The sequence below is a fragment of the Rattus norvegicus genome, chromosome 4 (genome assembly GCF_036323735.1).
Source record: "Rattus norvegicus strain BN/NHsdMcwi chromosome 4, GRCr8, whole genome shotgun sequence".
NCBI lineage: Eukaryota > Metazoa > Chordata > Mammalia > Rodentia > Muridae > Rattus > Rattus norvegicus.
Genome location: NC_086022.1, coordinates 70,967,783 through 70,981,602, shown reverse-complemented (window position 1 = coordinate 70,981,602; position 13,820 = coordinate 70,967,783). Strand labels below are relative to the sequence as shown.

General features: G+C 39.3%; 1 gene segment (V, D, J or C); it reads right to left on the bottom strand.

Annotated features, from left to right (window-relative positions):
* Nucleotides 1–981: 981 nt before the first annotated feature.
* On the bottom strand, nucleotides 982–13,601 carry LOC134486763 (T-cell receptor beta chain V region C5-like). The segment is given in 2 exon segments: nucleotides 982–1,436; nucleotides 11,601–13,601. Coding segments are annotated over 2 exon segments (474 nt in total).
* Between the last annotated feature and the right edge of the window lie 219 nt (nucleotides 13,602–13,820).

The window sequence follows — 13,820 nt, the reverse complement described above, 5'->3', positions numbered from 1 at the left end:
GCTAGAAAGGTGACCACTGTGCATATCTCCACACTCAATGGTAACTCGGCTTTATTACTCATTCTGTAAAATGCCAATTGCCACCCACTGGGCCACAGTTTTTTACATGTTGAAACAAAAAAATCAGTTATATTTATTTCTAAATTCCTCAAAAGTCAGAAAAAGAATATATCATATAATCTGCACAACAATACATCCAGCACTTTTTTTTTCTAGAGGAAATCAAATACTGCAGAAAGAAGGAGAATTAGTCTTCATGTAGATGAGTCCTTTATATTGTTATCCAATCTTAAGCACTCAGACGTAAAGAACATAAATAGAAGTAACACTAAACCTACTTAGCAGGTTGCATTTACATATTTATTCACAGAGTACATTTATACACACACATAAACAAATTTGAAAATAGCTTGAAAGAAGAGAAGAGCATGTTAGGGGTGGGAAGCAAAAGAGGGTTGATAGAAACAGGGAAATGAAATTTAGGTTTAAAAAGGTAAAAGAAAAATTATATATATATATATATATATATGAAGAATAGATATAGAAACAAAAGGGAAAAGCATGTCTACAATACAGAAGAAATGTCCAGGGAAAAAATATATTCAAAATTGAAAACAGCACATACAAATGAGGAACTAACTGAATGTAGACAACTTTAGCTAGAAATGAAAGAACCATGGAATGCTGGGTAAACGGTAATGATTCAGATGGGTGAAGAAAAACGACGAAGGAACTTAAAGGTTATTGTCCTGAAGGACAAAGGGGCTACTGACTGATAGAGTAAAAGCATCCAGGAAAGAGACCTTGTAAGTTTTTCAGTTGGGTAGTAAAGTGATTGAAGTGGTCACTGAAAACCACAGGCTGGGATATAACGGCTGGAGGAATATCAAAAGGGTGATCATGACCTCCAACTAAAGGTTCATTTCACTCTCTGAACACAGAAGCAAGTTCTGGATATATAAGAAATATCCATAAAAATTTGTCAAAATAAACTTTAGTAAGGTTGAGACTCATGCTGTGAGGTTCCTAGTTTGTCAGAACTCAGTGACTCTTAGAGAGGCAGGGACTTCCTAGGGCACACAGGCAACTAGTTTTCCCTATTTGCTTTATGTGCAGAGGGGAGGAGGCCATGCACTGCTGTGCATCACTGCTGGCACAGAAGTACACAGCCGTCTGAGAGAGAGAAGCTGACTCCAGAATGAGAGAGAAGTCCTCTTGGCTTGGTCTTGAGGCCTTGTACCCACTGGAGACATCTCCTTTCTCAGTGCGGTTAACATCATATGAGTAATGGATCAGCCTCAGTTCATCCCCCATGTTCTGTCGATACCAGTACATGTAGTCATGGTTATTAGTCTGGCGACAGCTCAATGTCACCTCTCCTCCTGTTACTGCCACCCTGTTTCTTGGGCTTTGGGTGACTGCAGCCTCCATGTGTTCTGTAATAGAGAAAGACAAAACCTGATGATGTCATCTTAGCGAAGAGCCCTGGGAACTCTGAGAAAGAAGTGGCCTGACCAGCACTCACTTGCACACAGGAGACTCAAAACCACCAAGAAGAGCCCAGAGCCCATCTCTGGATCAACGAAGGCCCTCATATGTTTCAGCCCTGCTTGAGAAACTAGAGTTGGGGCTTTCAGTGACTTAGTAATGTCACTGTCTATAACAAATGCTAACGCTGCACAGTTAAGACACACTACTGCTTCTCTATATAAGCAAGGAAATTTTCAAGCATGGTGTCATAGTTGTATTATACAACAATTTTAAATAATTACAGATAGGAGAGGATTTGTGCTTTGTTTTTTATATCTAGATGCATGTGCTCTTTTTCTGATTTTAGTCAGCATATAATTTTATTTCTACTATGATTCTACTGCTCATTTTACGCTGTTTCAATTTTTACCATTTCTATATTCTTTTTTTTTTTTTGGTTCTTTTTTTCGGAGCTGGGGACTGAACCCAGGGCCTTGCGCTTCCTAGGTAAGCGCTCTACCACTGAGCTAAATCCCCAGCCCCCCATTTCTATATTCTTAGCTGCAGCCTCACAACATGCTGAGTTTTATGAGGTCTCCTCTGATACTTTACTTTGTCTTAATATATGAAGAAAAACTTCAGTGCTGTCTGTGGCTACAAAGACTGCTCGACACAGAAAGTTTATAAAGCACCATGGTTGAAGTCATCACAATTCAAACAATGGTTTTAAGTTCTCTCCAACCTATTCACGGACACAAGATCTAACATCAGGATCAGCTCTCCATGCTCCTCTATTTGTTTTAGGAGAGGTTGTGAATAGCCAATATAAGTTTTGTCACTATGCTTTCTGTCAAGAAGAAACTCCTTCAGCAATGTGAGAGAGCTATTTGATAGGTAATATGCAGGTCTGGTGTCTCTAGGGTCCCAGGAAATTGTACCAAATCATCCAAAGCTCTTGTATCGCCTTTCTCATAACTTTGCTAACAAGATACACTTATCTCTACTCAATGACACTGAAGGTTCCTTCCTAGGTGAAGCATCAGTTACTCCCTACACAGATAATATCTCAGTATGAAGCCTCCTTTCTATGGCTAGACATCTTGATAGGATCTTGATGGAAACTTTCTATAACCCTGCCCTGGTGAGATGGGACTCACAAGCAGAAGCAGAGGAAAAGGGGGTCGTCAATTTCCCATATGAAAAAGATGGCAGTAGGGGCTGGCTGTACCAGAAAGGACATTGTGCTCCATACCTAAAACTTGGCTGGTCTCCAGAGAGCAAGAGCCACCAACATAGGCAGCCATTGCCCATGGTTGAGTCAGGCCAAGAAAGAAGCCCTTAGATATTTGGAGTAGGGAACATAAAATTTCATGGCTCTGATGCCCATTTCAAACTAAAGCATGTTCTACCAGTAATGGTGGTCTTCTGAACAACATTTTCATTTTTTTGGAGAGAGTGTGGTTTGCGTACCTATTTTTGACACCTGTACAATTGATTTTTAATTATTGCATAGCAAATTTCCTGTTGATGAAAACGTATATAGCATCTTCAAACTGTGACAGGACAAACATCATCTAACTTAAAATTATACACCTAGAACTTGAACATGCCACCCTACCCCATTCAGACAAAACAAACACACACACACACACACACACACACACACACACACACACACACACACACTCACACACTCACATACAAAACACTCAGCTGGTAAACAGACAGTGAGCAGCTACATTTTTGACCAAAAGTAAAGGACACTATAGAAAGTCATACTTGGATATTGAAGGGAAAGAGTTCTAGATTTCGATCCTAGTGTTAATATTATTAATTAGTAAATGTTGCAAATTTTCATGAGCTATTGATACCTACCTATAAAGCAATACATAGAAATCTTCATCTGCAAATGGCTGCACTAATTTATACCCTTGTTTTAAAATATGCAGTTTATGCCTATTCCCCAGCACAGAGTAAGATTCCTACCACTAGCTGAAGGCTAGAAAGTATTGGCAGAGATATGAGAACATCTGGAGAGCTAGGAGCAAAACCCCTAGTGTGGGTTTATCTAGATGATGAGGGATTATTATAGAACTAGGAGCATTTCTGGGCCTTAGATAAGACTATGTGGCATCTCCCAACCCCTATCTTGTACATCATCATCTGGGACAGGAAGATGAAGACACAGAGAGCCAGTAGCACTGTAGGCTACTGCGAGCTACCATGGAAGTAGACAGCAGAATCTTCCAGCTCCAGGGCACTTGGGCTAGTCTTAGAGTAATAGTCATTGAACTGCTGGACTGAAAATCAACTGGGCATGTTTCCTTTCTTTCCCTCCTTTTTTAATAATGCTAAGAGAAGAGTTATAGTTCCTGCCCTAAAGTCTGTTGGTACCAAACCACATTGCTATGTCCAGAGGTGGGAATACATTTCAGAATGAATTTTTCTCCTTTTAATTTGATTATGTGCCTTGGCGACTGGGCAACCTCAGAATTTGCTGAACCTGGGGAGGAAGGAGACAAGAGTGAGCATCTAAAGAAAGAGTAGGTCTATGGAGCAGAAGCAATAGCAGCAGCAGCAGTTAAAGAGCTCAGGAGTAGTCCCATCTGCCCTCAGGACTTACTTGTTCCCAGGAGAAAGAGAGTAACCCAAGAGAGCAGGGTGGTGCCCCAGGCAGAATCAGGGAGGTCAGTGTTACACATGCTTCTTCTCAGAATTCTGGTCCCCTTGGTGAGTGATCAAGTGTCAGCTCCTCCTTTCTCTCTCCTCTTTTCATCTCATTGCCTGTGATGTCAGGTTCTGAGGTCAGTGAACTTGTTCACTCCCATGGGCTTCCTCTATACTTGGGCATACTCTACTAGCTAAGCCATTCCCCCTTTCGGTCCAGCCTGCTTAGTGGAAGGAGATCTGGCTGTGTTTAATCAATATGTTTGGGTATGGGGAAGTCAATTTCACACTTTTCTCTGAGCCAGTGGCTTCCTTCTCTCCATCTGGCTTCATAGACCTTGGATTACCAGTACTACGGTTCAAGTCTACAGTTCATGCTGCCTGCCCGGAAACACAGTTAATGTGCACATGGACTAACAACCCCTGCTCTGCTCTGAGCCTCCTGAGCCAGCACCGCTTCTGCTTCCACAGCTAACATCCTACTGTGCCTCCAAACCTGATCTCTGTTTACATCCACCATCTAAAGAGATACCAGAAACTCACTAGACGGTTCCTCAGTGCCCCCTAGTGACCAGTGTGGACTTACAGGCTATACCCTACAAGGTATAGTTGAGGCTGGAAGCTCTCAAAATCAGGCATCTGCGGTGAGCCTGAACACAGCACAGAGTTGTTGCCAGGCACAGTTTTCCCACTAAAATCTCAACTATCTATGCCAGGGAAAGAGACCTAAAGGAAACGCATCTAGGAATCTCTAATTCCTATCAGAGTGCTGCAGGGAAACAGATTAGTTTTAACACTATCAGATGCCTTTGGAAGCAGTGAACCTGGGCAAACCAATCTTTAGTCCAAGTGAAATGTTATGATGCACTATGAATTTTGTCAATGGAGACATCTTCTAAGCACTTTGAAAAATAAACTAGTCTAAGGAAGAGAAAGCCTGGAAGGGTAAAACTTTGGAATTACTGTTTTAGGCACCAAGCAAGCCTCAAAGTTTATATATTAAATGTTTTAGTGAATTCAGGTTGCATTTTTTACTCCTTCCAGTTATACTCAGTTAACCTTTACTTTTTTTCTCATTTTCTCAGTGTTTCCTTACGGATATCATTTCCAAATTCATTGATTCTTCCTTCTGGGGCCTCCAATATACTATTACTTACATTCAGGGCATTTTTATTACAATCACTACAATTTCACTTTTAGGAGTTGAGTCAGGATTTGTTCATGTCTCCCTCATTTCTACAAACTGTTGTGTACTGCAGTTACACGGTCCAATGTCACTGCCAGTCAATTAATTAGAAAGAGGTTGATTTCCAGTGTCTCATTTTTCTCCTAATGGTAAGTCCTATTTTCCTGCTTCTTTGAAAAGCTGTATAATTTTTATTAGATGCTGAACAGTGTATTTTATGCTTTGGTGTTCTAGATTCCATACCTTTCTTGTTAATCCATTTATAGCTTTATTCTCCAATGTGCTTAAGTCATTGAGAAATAGAAATCAGACCGATTCCTAGCAGATAATTGTTGCTCTTTTTAGGCTTTGGCAAAGATGGATATATAACTTAGAGGACTGAAGGATGGCTTATCAATTAAAGGCTGGGCCTACATTAAAAAATGTAAGATATATAACTTAGAGATGAACACAACATAAAAGTCTTTCAACTTATGAAAAGGTAGAAAATGTACTATTTAATACAATGAAATATTAAAATAAGTAAAGTTCTTATACACAGTTCATATGCTAAGTGAAAATTAAGACACAAAAAGAAAATATTATAATTCTTAATATAGATTTGATAAAATAGGCAAGATTGGAGTCCTCATGAAGACATAGTTGCAGTTTAATGGGCTGCAAATGAAAACGTTTTAGGAAGTAAAATGGTGGTTGAACAACACAATGATAATATGTAAACCACCACAAAGGTATAAATATAAAACAGTGATGGAGTTTATAAAATGACAGTTCAGTATGCTAATTTGGTTTTTATTTCTTTTGAAGTAAAGCTGCAAAAGCAAGTATAGAAAAATTATTTCTATAGGATCATAAGAATCTTCCCATGATAGAACATACACAATACTCCAAAAGATACATGTGTGACCCTCAATGGGAGTCCCACCAACCACAGAGGATTGAGTTGTGCCACAGGAGGAGACACTGGATACCCATACTCTGTCCACAGAGATTTCTCAGTCTATCATCAGTCTCCTAAGGGCACACCCAGCTTTCCACCAAATATTTTGTTCCTCCTCAGTTTGTCCATATTAACCTGCACTCAGCCTGTGAAGAGAGAATACAAATTTCAGCATATGTGTAAGTGTTTAAATATTTTTCTTTCTTTTTGATATTCCCAGACACACGACCACTTTGCATAGTCATTTTGCCTGTTAATCTGCAAACTTATTTCATAGACACAAGGCATAGAGTAAACAAATATACCTCATGCACAAGCATCAAAATGAACTTTTTGGTATCATGTATTTCATTACAATCCTAAAAGGGGACAAAGAAAGATTAACTTCAAAATGACAAAAGAAGATGAATCCTCCAGGGAGAAACTTAAAAGAAAAGAATGTATTTAAATCAGATGCATCAGTAACACAGAAATGGCGTTTGTCACGAAGTATCCTGGAAATGGATTTTTGTTGTCACTGTAATTTTCTTCTCTGGTATAACACAGTTCCTGACCACCCAGAGTTCCACATACATTCTGTATTGTAATTCTTTAGAAATTCTTCCTATCTGGTAATCTTGAATTCAGATCTCAACACTTCATCTGCTGCTGCTTTATTTCTAAGTAACAATTAAAAATTAATGTTTTATGATAATTTTTATTTATACTTCTGTGACTTAACAATTTAGATGGAGCATTGCTGTATTTCCTGAGTTACTTTTAATGTTAATAAAAGTATTATTTTAGATAAGAATTATATTTAGGGGCATTGTGCCATATTACAATGCAAAATAGTGCATATTTATTTATTTATTCCCTAAAATTCCATATATTAAAGGTTGAGTTTCTACAGAGTGTTCAGATAGATCTTCAAGAAAGATTAGATCATGAAAGACTTTGATATCACTAATGGCTAATCTATAGATAGGTTTATATTAGGAAGGGCATTGAATCATGGAGTCAACTTTAGAAAGAAGAGACCAGTTGGAAGATGTAGGCCACTGTACACCTCTCTCTCCCTCCCTCCCTCCCTCCTTTGCTCTCTCTTTCCTTCCTAACTCTCATGAGATAGGCAGCCCAGTTCTGCTATTTTCTTCCTGCTAGACTGTTCTGTCACATGATAGGCCCAGCAACATACAGTCCAAATAATAATAGACCAAAATTTTGAAACACTGAGGCAAAACAAACCTTTTTGTTTTATTTTCTTAGTCCAGTCATGATTCCAGTGTAGAATTCGGTGCAGAATAAGCATCTTCCTACTACTGTCGGTCTACCCAATTACTACCCATCAAGTCAAGTTACTGATAGATTTTAATAAGAGGATATGATACTTAAATTTGAAAATTCAGTAACTTGTGAAAAGGGAATGGTAAGAATGCCAGCATTTTTTTTCTGAGACTTAAGAAATTAGTCCTTCATAGAATGAGTCCCTTAAAAGGCTTTCAAGTGATCAGGCAAAAAAAATATACTAACAAACAACACTAAACAGACACAGTAGGGTGCGTTCATATATTCACCACACCACAAACACAAAAAATCAAAAGAATAACTAAAGAATAAGAGACCATGGATTTTAAAGTGGGGGAAGCAGGTAAATGGAAGGAGAAGTAGGGGAGGAAACAATGTAGCTAAACTAACATCTTAAAAAGGATAAAGAAAAATAATTCTCTCTGAAGTATATTTTAAAGGGAAAAGGAGTTCCAGAAGTAAGAGGGAGAGGTATGTATTTACTACACAAGAATTGTCCTAGGAAAGATATCTCCAAGTCAAAAACAGAACAACATGTATGACTAAGTACTGACTGCAGATAAACTTAAGTGGAAAGAACCAGGGAAGGGTAAAGGTTGGTGATAAAAACGACTGGTGACATAGGACCTTATGGCTATTTGTTCTATTAAAAAAAAACAGAAGCTAATGACCTATAGGTGTAATATAGCCAGAAAAGACTCACATAATTGACTCAGTTGGTGGAAAGGGGTGGAAGTGATCATTGGAGGCCACAGGTACAGATATGGTGGCTATGAGATCATTAAACGGGTCATCATGAACTCCAAATAAAGAATGATTTTACTCTCTGAAAAAATCCAGAGAATTGGTGTCAGAGTGGCCTCCAGTCAGTATGAGACCTATGTTGTGAGGTTCCTAGTTTGTCAGACCTCAGTGACTCTTTTAGAGGCAGGGACTTCCTAGGGCCCACAAGCACTTTGTTCCCCCAATTTCCTTTCTGTGCAGAGAGGAGGAGGCAATGCACTACTGTGCATCACTGCTGGCACAGAAGTACACAATGTCTGAGAGGGGGAAGCAGACTCCAGCGTGAGGAAGAAATTTTCTTTGTTTGGTCTGGAGACCTTGTACCCATTGGGGACATCTCCTTTCTCAGTACTGTTAGCACCATATGAGTAATGGATCAGCCTCAGACCATGCCCCATGTCCTGCCGATACCAGTACATGTTGTTGTGATTATTATTCTGCTTACAACTCAGTGTCACCTTTCCTCCTTTTACTGTCACCTTGTTTCTTGGGCTTTGTGTGACTGCAGCTTCCATGTGTTCTGTAATAGAGAAAGACAAAACCTGATGATGTCATCTTAGCAAAAAGACCTGGGAATTCTGGGGAGAGAAGCATACCTGTGGCCTGACCAATACTCACTTGCACTCAGGAAACTCAAAAACCACTAAGAGGAACCTGGAGCCCATCTCAGGACCAAGGCAGGCTTTCTTATGTTCCAGCCCCATTTGGGAACCTAGAACTGGGGATTTCAGTGACTTAGTGATGCCACTGTCTATAACAAATTCTGGAGCTGCACAGTTAGCACACTACATAACTCTTTACACTAACAAATCTACTATCGATTATAATCTCATAGCTGGACTATACAACAATATTTGTAGTGTATATACACAAAGCATCAGTTCAGAAATGAAATAATGTATGGCTTGTTTTGTGTTTACACATGCATGTACTCTTTCTCTGATTTTAGTCAACATATTAGGCTTATTCCTAATAGGATACAATTCCTTATATTGCATTGTTCTCATTTTTTGCTACTTCTGTGATCTCACGTCCACCCTCACAACATGCTCTATGCTTTCTATGAGGTTTCAACTAACTCTTCACATTGCCATTTACCTGAGGAAAACTTTAGGTGTTATCTGTGGCTACAAGGACTGCTTGACAAACAGAAAGCTAATGAGGCACGAAGGCTGAGGTCATTAAAATTTGAACAATTGTTTTAAGATCTCTCCAACCTATTCAAGAACACAAGCTGTACGTTGTAAGTTCAACCCTCAGTCTATCCTCAGTGATAGAAATTTTGACTTTGTTTCAGGTCACACTGTGGCTGTTAGACCTCAGACTTTCCCACTGTATTCTTTGTCAAGAGGAAACCCCTTCCTCAGTGTGAGTGAGCTGTCTTTCAGGTAACGTACAGGTCTGGTGCCTATAGGGTCTCACAGAGGTGTACCAAAATCATTCAGAAGTTCTCATGTCCCCTAAGTCTTAACTTTGCTAACTTGAAACTCTTAACCTCTACTGAACGGCAGTAACGGTTCCTTCCTACTCAGTTACTATCTGAGTTACTCCCTAAGCATGTAATATCTCAGTATGAAGCCTCCTTTCTGTGGCCACACATCCTGGTGGGATTTTGATGGAAACTTTCTATAACCCTGCCCTGGTGAGGAAGGACTCAAAAGCAGAAGCAAAGACAAAGTAGGATGTTCAGAACAGAGTTCATATTAAGAAGGTGGAAACAGGATCTGTCCTTCCCAGAAAGAATATTGCCTTCTATGCTCAAAGCTTGGCTAGTTCCCAGAGACCAAGAACCACCAAATAGGAGGCTATTACCCGTGGCAGAGTAAGTCTATGGAAAAGGCACTTTCTATTTAAGACTTAGATGTTTAGAGTAGTGAACATTAAATTTTAAAGCCCGTAGGATCATTTCAAAATAAGGAAATGATCTACAAATAATGTTAATATTCTGAAAAATACTCTTATTTCATTGGAGATAATGGAATTTGTGTAAATATCTCTTTTTTATTCCTTTTCAATTGACTGTTTAGTAGCAAATTTTTTTGTTGAAAATGTAAATCTCATCTTGAATCTATGAAAAAAACAAACATTATCTTAATATTATACATGTAAAATCTATCACACCCCCACACACACACATACACTGAGCCCAGCTGATCTTAGAATACAAGAAAATAGTGAGCTGCTTCATTGTTTATACAAACCGAACACCAAGAAACACCCAAAAACTTCAGCACTTTGACTTAGACAGCACAGAGATCTGCCTTTCAATCCTAGTGTTTATGTTCTTTTTTTTTCTGTTTTTATTCTTTTTTTCTCCATCTTTATTAAATTTGGGTATATCTTATTTACATTTCAATTGTTATTACCTTTCCTGGTTTCAAGGCCAACATCCCCCTAACCCCTCCCTCTCCCCTTCAATATGGGTGTTCCCCCTCCCATTCTCCCCCCATATAGTGTTTATGTTCTTAAACAAAAACATGTAGGAAAATTTCATAAGCTACTGATTCTCACTGAAGTGATGTAAGTAAATCCTAATGGAAGGGAAACGGATATGATAATATCTAAATTTGTCTTAAAACATCTTGCCTATGGCCATAACCCATAACAGAGCAGTTTTTTACCATTGTCTAGGGGGTGGAAGGTATTAGCAGAGATCTGAGAAAGGCTGGAGGGCATGGGCCTAGCCCAGTGTGTAGAAACAGTCTGTGTGAGCTCAGCTAGGCAGTCAGATGGTTAGTAACAAGCTAGAAGCATTTCTGGGCCTTGGGTATGGTTTTGTGGCACCAGCCAACCCCTCTTTGATATATCACAAGCTGGAAGAGAAAGATTAAGTTACAGAAAGCCAGTAGCTCTGTAAGGCTGTGGAGAGAGCTGGCACAGAAGTACATAGCAGAGTCCTCCAGCTCCAAGGCACTCATGTTCATCTCAGAGTGATAGTCATCGAACTGCTGGACTGAGAATCTGCTGGGCAGGTTTCCTTTCTCTCTCTCAGATTTTTCATAATGCCGGATGAGGAACTTTAGTTCCTGCCCATGAGTCTGTTGGTACCAGGCCACATTGTTATGTTCAGAGATGGGAATGCATTTCAGAATGGACCTTCCTCCCTTTTCTTTAATTATGTGTCTTGGAGACTGGACAACCCCAGAATGTGCTGAACCTGGGGAAGAAGGACACCGAGTAAGGGTCTAGAGAAAGAGTAGATCCATGCAGAAGCAGCAGCAGCAACAGTGGAGCTCAGGATCACCCCTGCCAGCACTAAGTACTTACTTGTACCCAGGAGAAAGACAGCAACCCAAGACAGCAGACTGGTAATCCAGGCAGAGTTAGAGAGGGCAGTGTTTGACATCCTTCTCAGGATACTGATCTCTTTGGGGAGAGAGCACTAGTCAGCCCTTCCTTTCTCTTGCCTTCTTTTATCTCATTGCCTGTGATGTCAGGTTCTGAGGTCAGTGACCTGTTATGTGGCTACTCCCATAGGCTCTCTGTACTAGTGCACCTAGTCTCAAGCCTTTCCTTTTTAGTCTCCGCCTGCTCAGTAGAAGGGAAGATGGCTGATGAGAATAAATAGGGCTGGGTATGGGGAAGCCGTGCTTTTCTCTGAGCCTTGCTTCCTTCTCTTCTCCTCACTTCAGAGGCCTTTGGATTGCCAAAGCTACAGTTCAAATCTTCAAATCACGCTCCCTATGCTGACCCACAGTGTGTGTGTGCATAGATGATTGACCACATCTCCCAGCCAGGTGCTTCCTGAGCCAAAACTCTTTCTGGTTCCACAGCTAACACCTTTCTGTAGGCTACAGAGCAAAACTCATAACCATCTTGTTTACCACTGCCCACAGCTCACACAGTGGATCAGCAGTGCCCCCTAATGACCAGCCGTGCAGTCACTGGATTGTACCTCTACTGACTGAAGAGAGGTGGGAACTCTCAAAATCAGGCACCTGGGATAGGTCAGAAAATTTCAGAGTTTGCCAGTACCTGTTTATCTACCTAAATATCAATTTTTGCCTATGGTAAGCAGAACAGTTTGAAAGGACCACCACTTTTCAAAAACAAACAGACAAACCCAAAGAAAACCACAACAGAAAAAAATCTGTTGTTTCAGTGTTGCAGGTAAATATACACTAATTAGTATATTTCAGCTGCCCTTGGAAGGGGTTGGACCTGGAAAATATAGTCCTAATTCTAAGGAAAGATCCAGAAACGCCTGAGGGTGGATGTTGTCAATGGAGAAGACTGAACAGTTTTAAAAATAAACCAAGCTAAAAAAAAAAAAAAAAGGATAGGCTGAGAAGGTAGAATTTTGGAAATTTTGTTATAAACAGTTAGTTAGCCTTTGAAGAAATTTAAATATTAAAATTCTGTGTTGCAATATTCAATTGAATATTTGACCATATCCATTTCCTCAGCTCATATCTTGTTCTCATTTTTTGTGTGCTCCTTTTGAATATTATTTTCAAATGTATTAACCTTTCCTCCTGGAGCATCCAATCTGCTGTTACATACAGTGAAATAGTTCTCATCACTGCAGTTTCTACTCTGGAAGCTTGATTTGAATCTTCGCATGTCTCATCATTTCTACAAATTAATTGAGGTACATGCTGCAGTCACACGTTTAACGTCATAGCTCAAGTCTCAGAAACAGGTTGGTTTCTAGTGATTAATTTTTCTCCTAGTAATAAGTCATGTTTCCTTCCATTTTGCAAAGGTGCGATCTTTTCTTAGATGCAAAAATGTCTTAGGTCACTAGAGGAATGCAGTTAAAAGCTCTATCTATCTATCTATCTATCTATCTATCTATCTATCTATCTATCTACCTACCTACCTACCTATCTACCTATCTATCTATCTATCTATCTATCTATCTATCTATCTATCTATCTATCTATCTATCTATCTACCTATCTATCTATGTATCTATCTATCTATCTATCTATCTATCTATCTATCTATCTATCTATCTTTCTATTTACCCTTACTCCTCTTTCTCCTTAATGGTCATGAGATGGGCAGCTCAGCTCTGCCACAATTTTCTTCCTGGTCTGTTGTACCTCACCACAGGGCCAAGCAATGGGTCCATGTATGCATAGTCCAAAACCTTTGAAACACTGAGGTAAAAATTAAAATATACCTCCTTCCTTTATGTTCTTAGATTTGTCATGACGTCAGAAAGATAACCATCACACAAATCTCCAAAATCCATGCTGACTCTGTTTTGTTTCTCATTATGTAAAATGCAATGTGATGAACAGGAGTTTTCCAATTACCACCGACTGGCACAAGATACTCAAACATTAGAGCAAAAGAATGATATATATATATATATATATATATATATATATATATATATATATATCTGGCATGGCAATTGTGCCACTTTCTTTTTTGCAATTAAGTATTACTGAAATAGGGTCTATTACCTTTCCCAAGATGAATCCTCTACATTGTTGTCCAATCACAAGTGGGCAGCCCTAAAAATATATAGCCCTA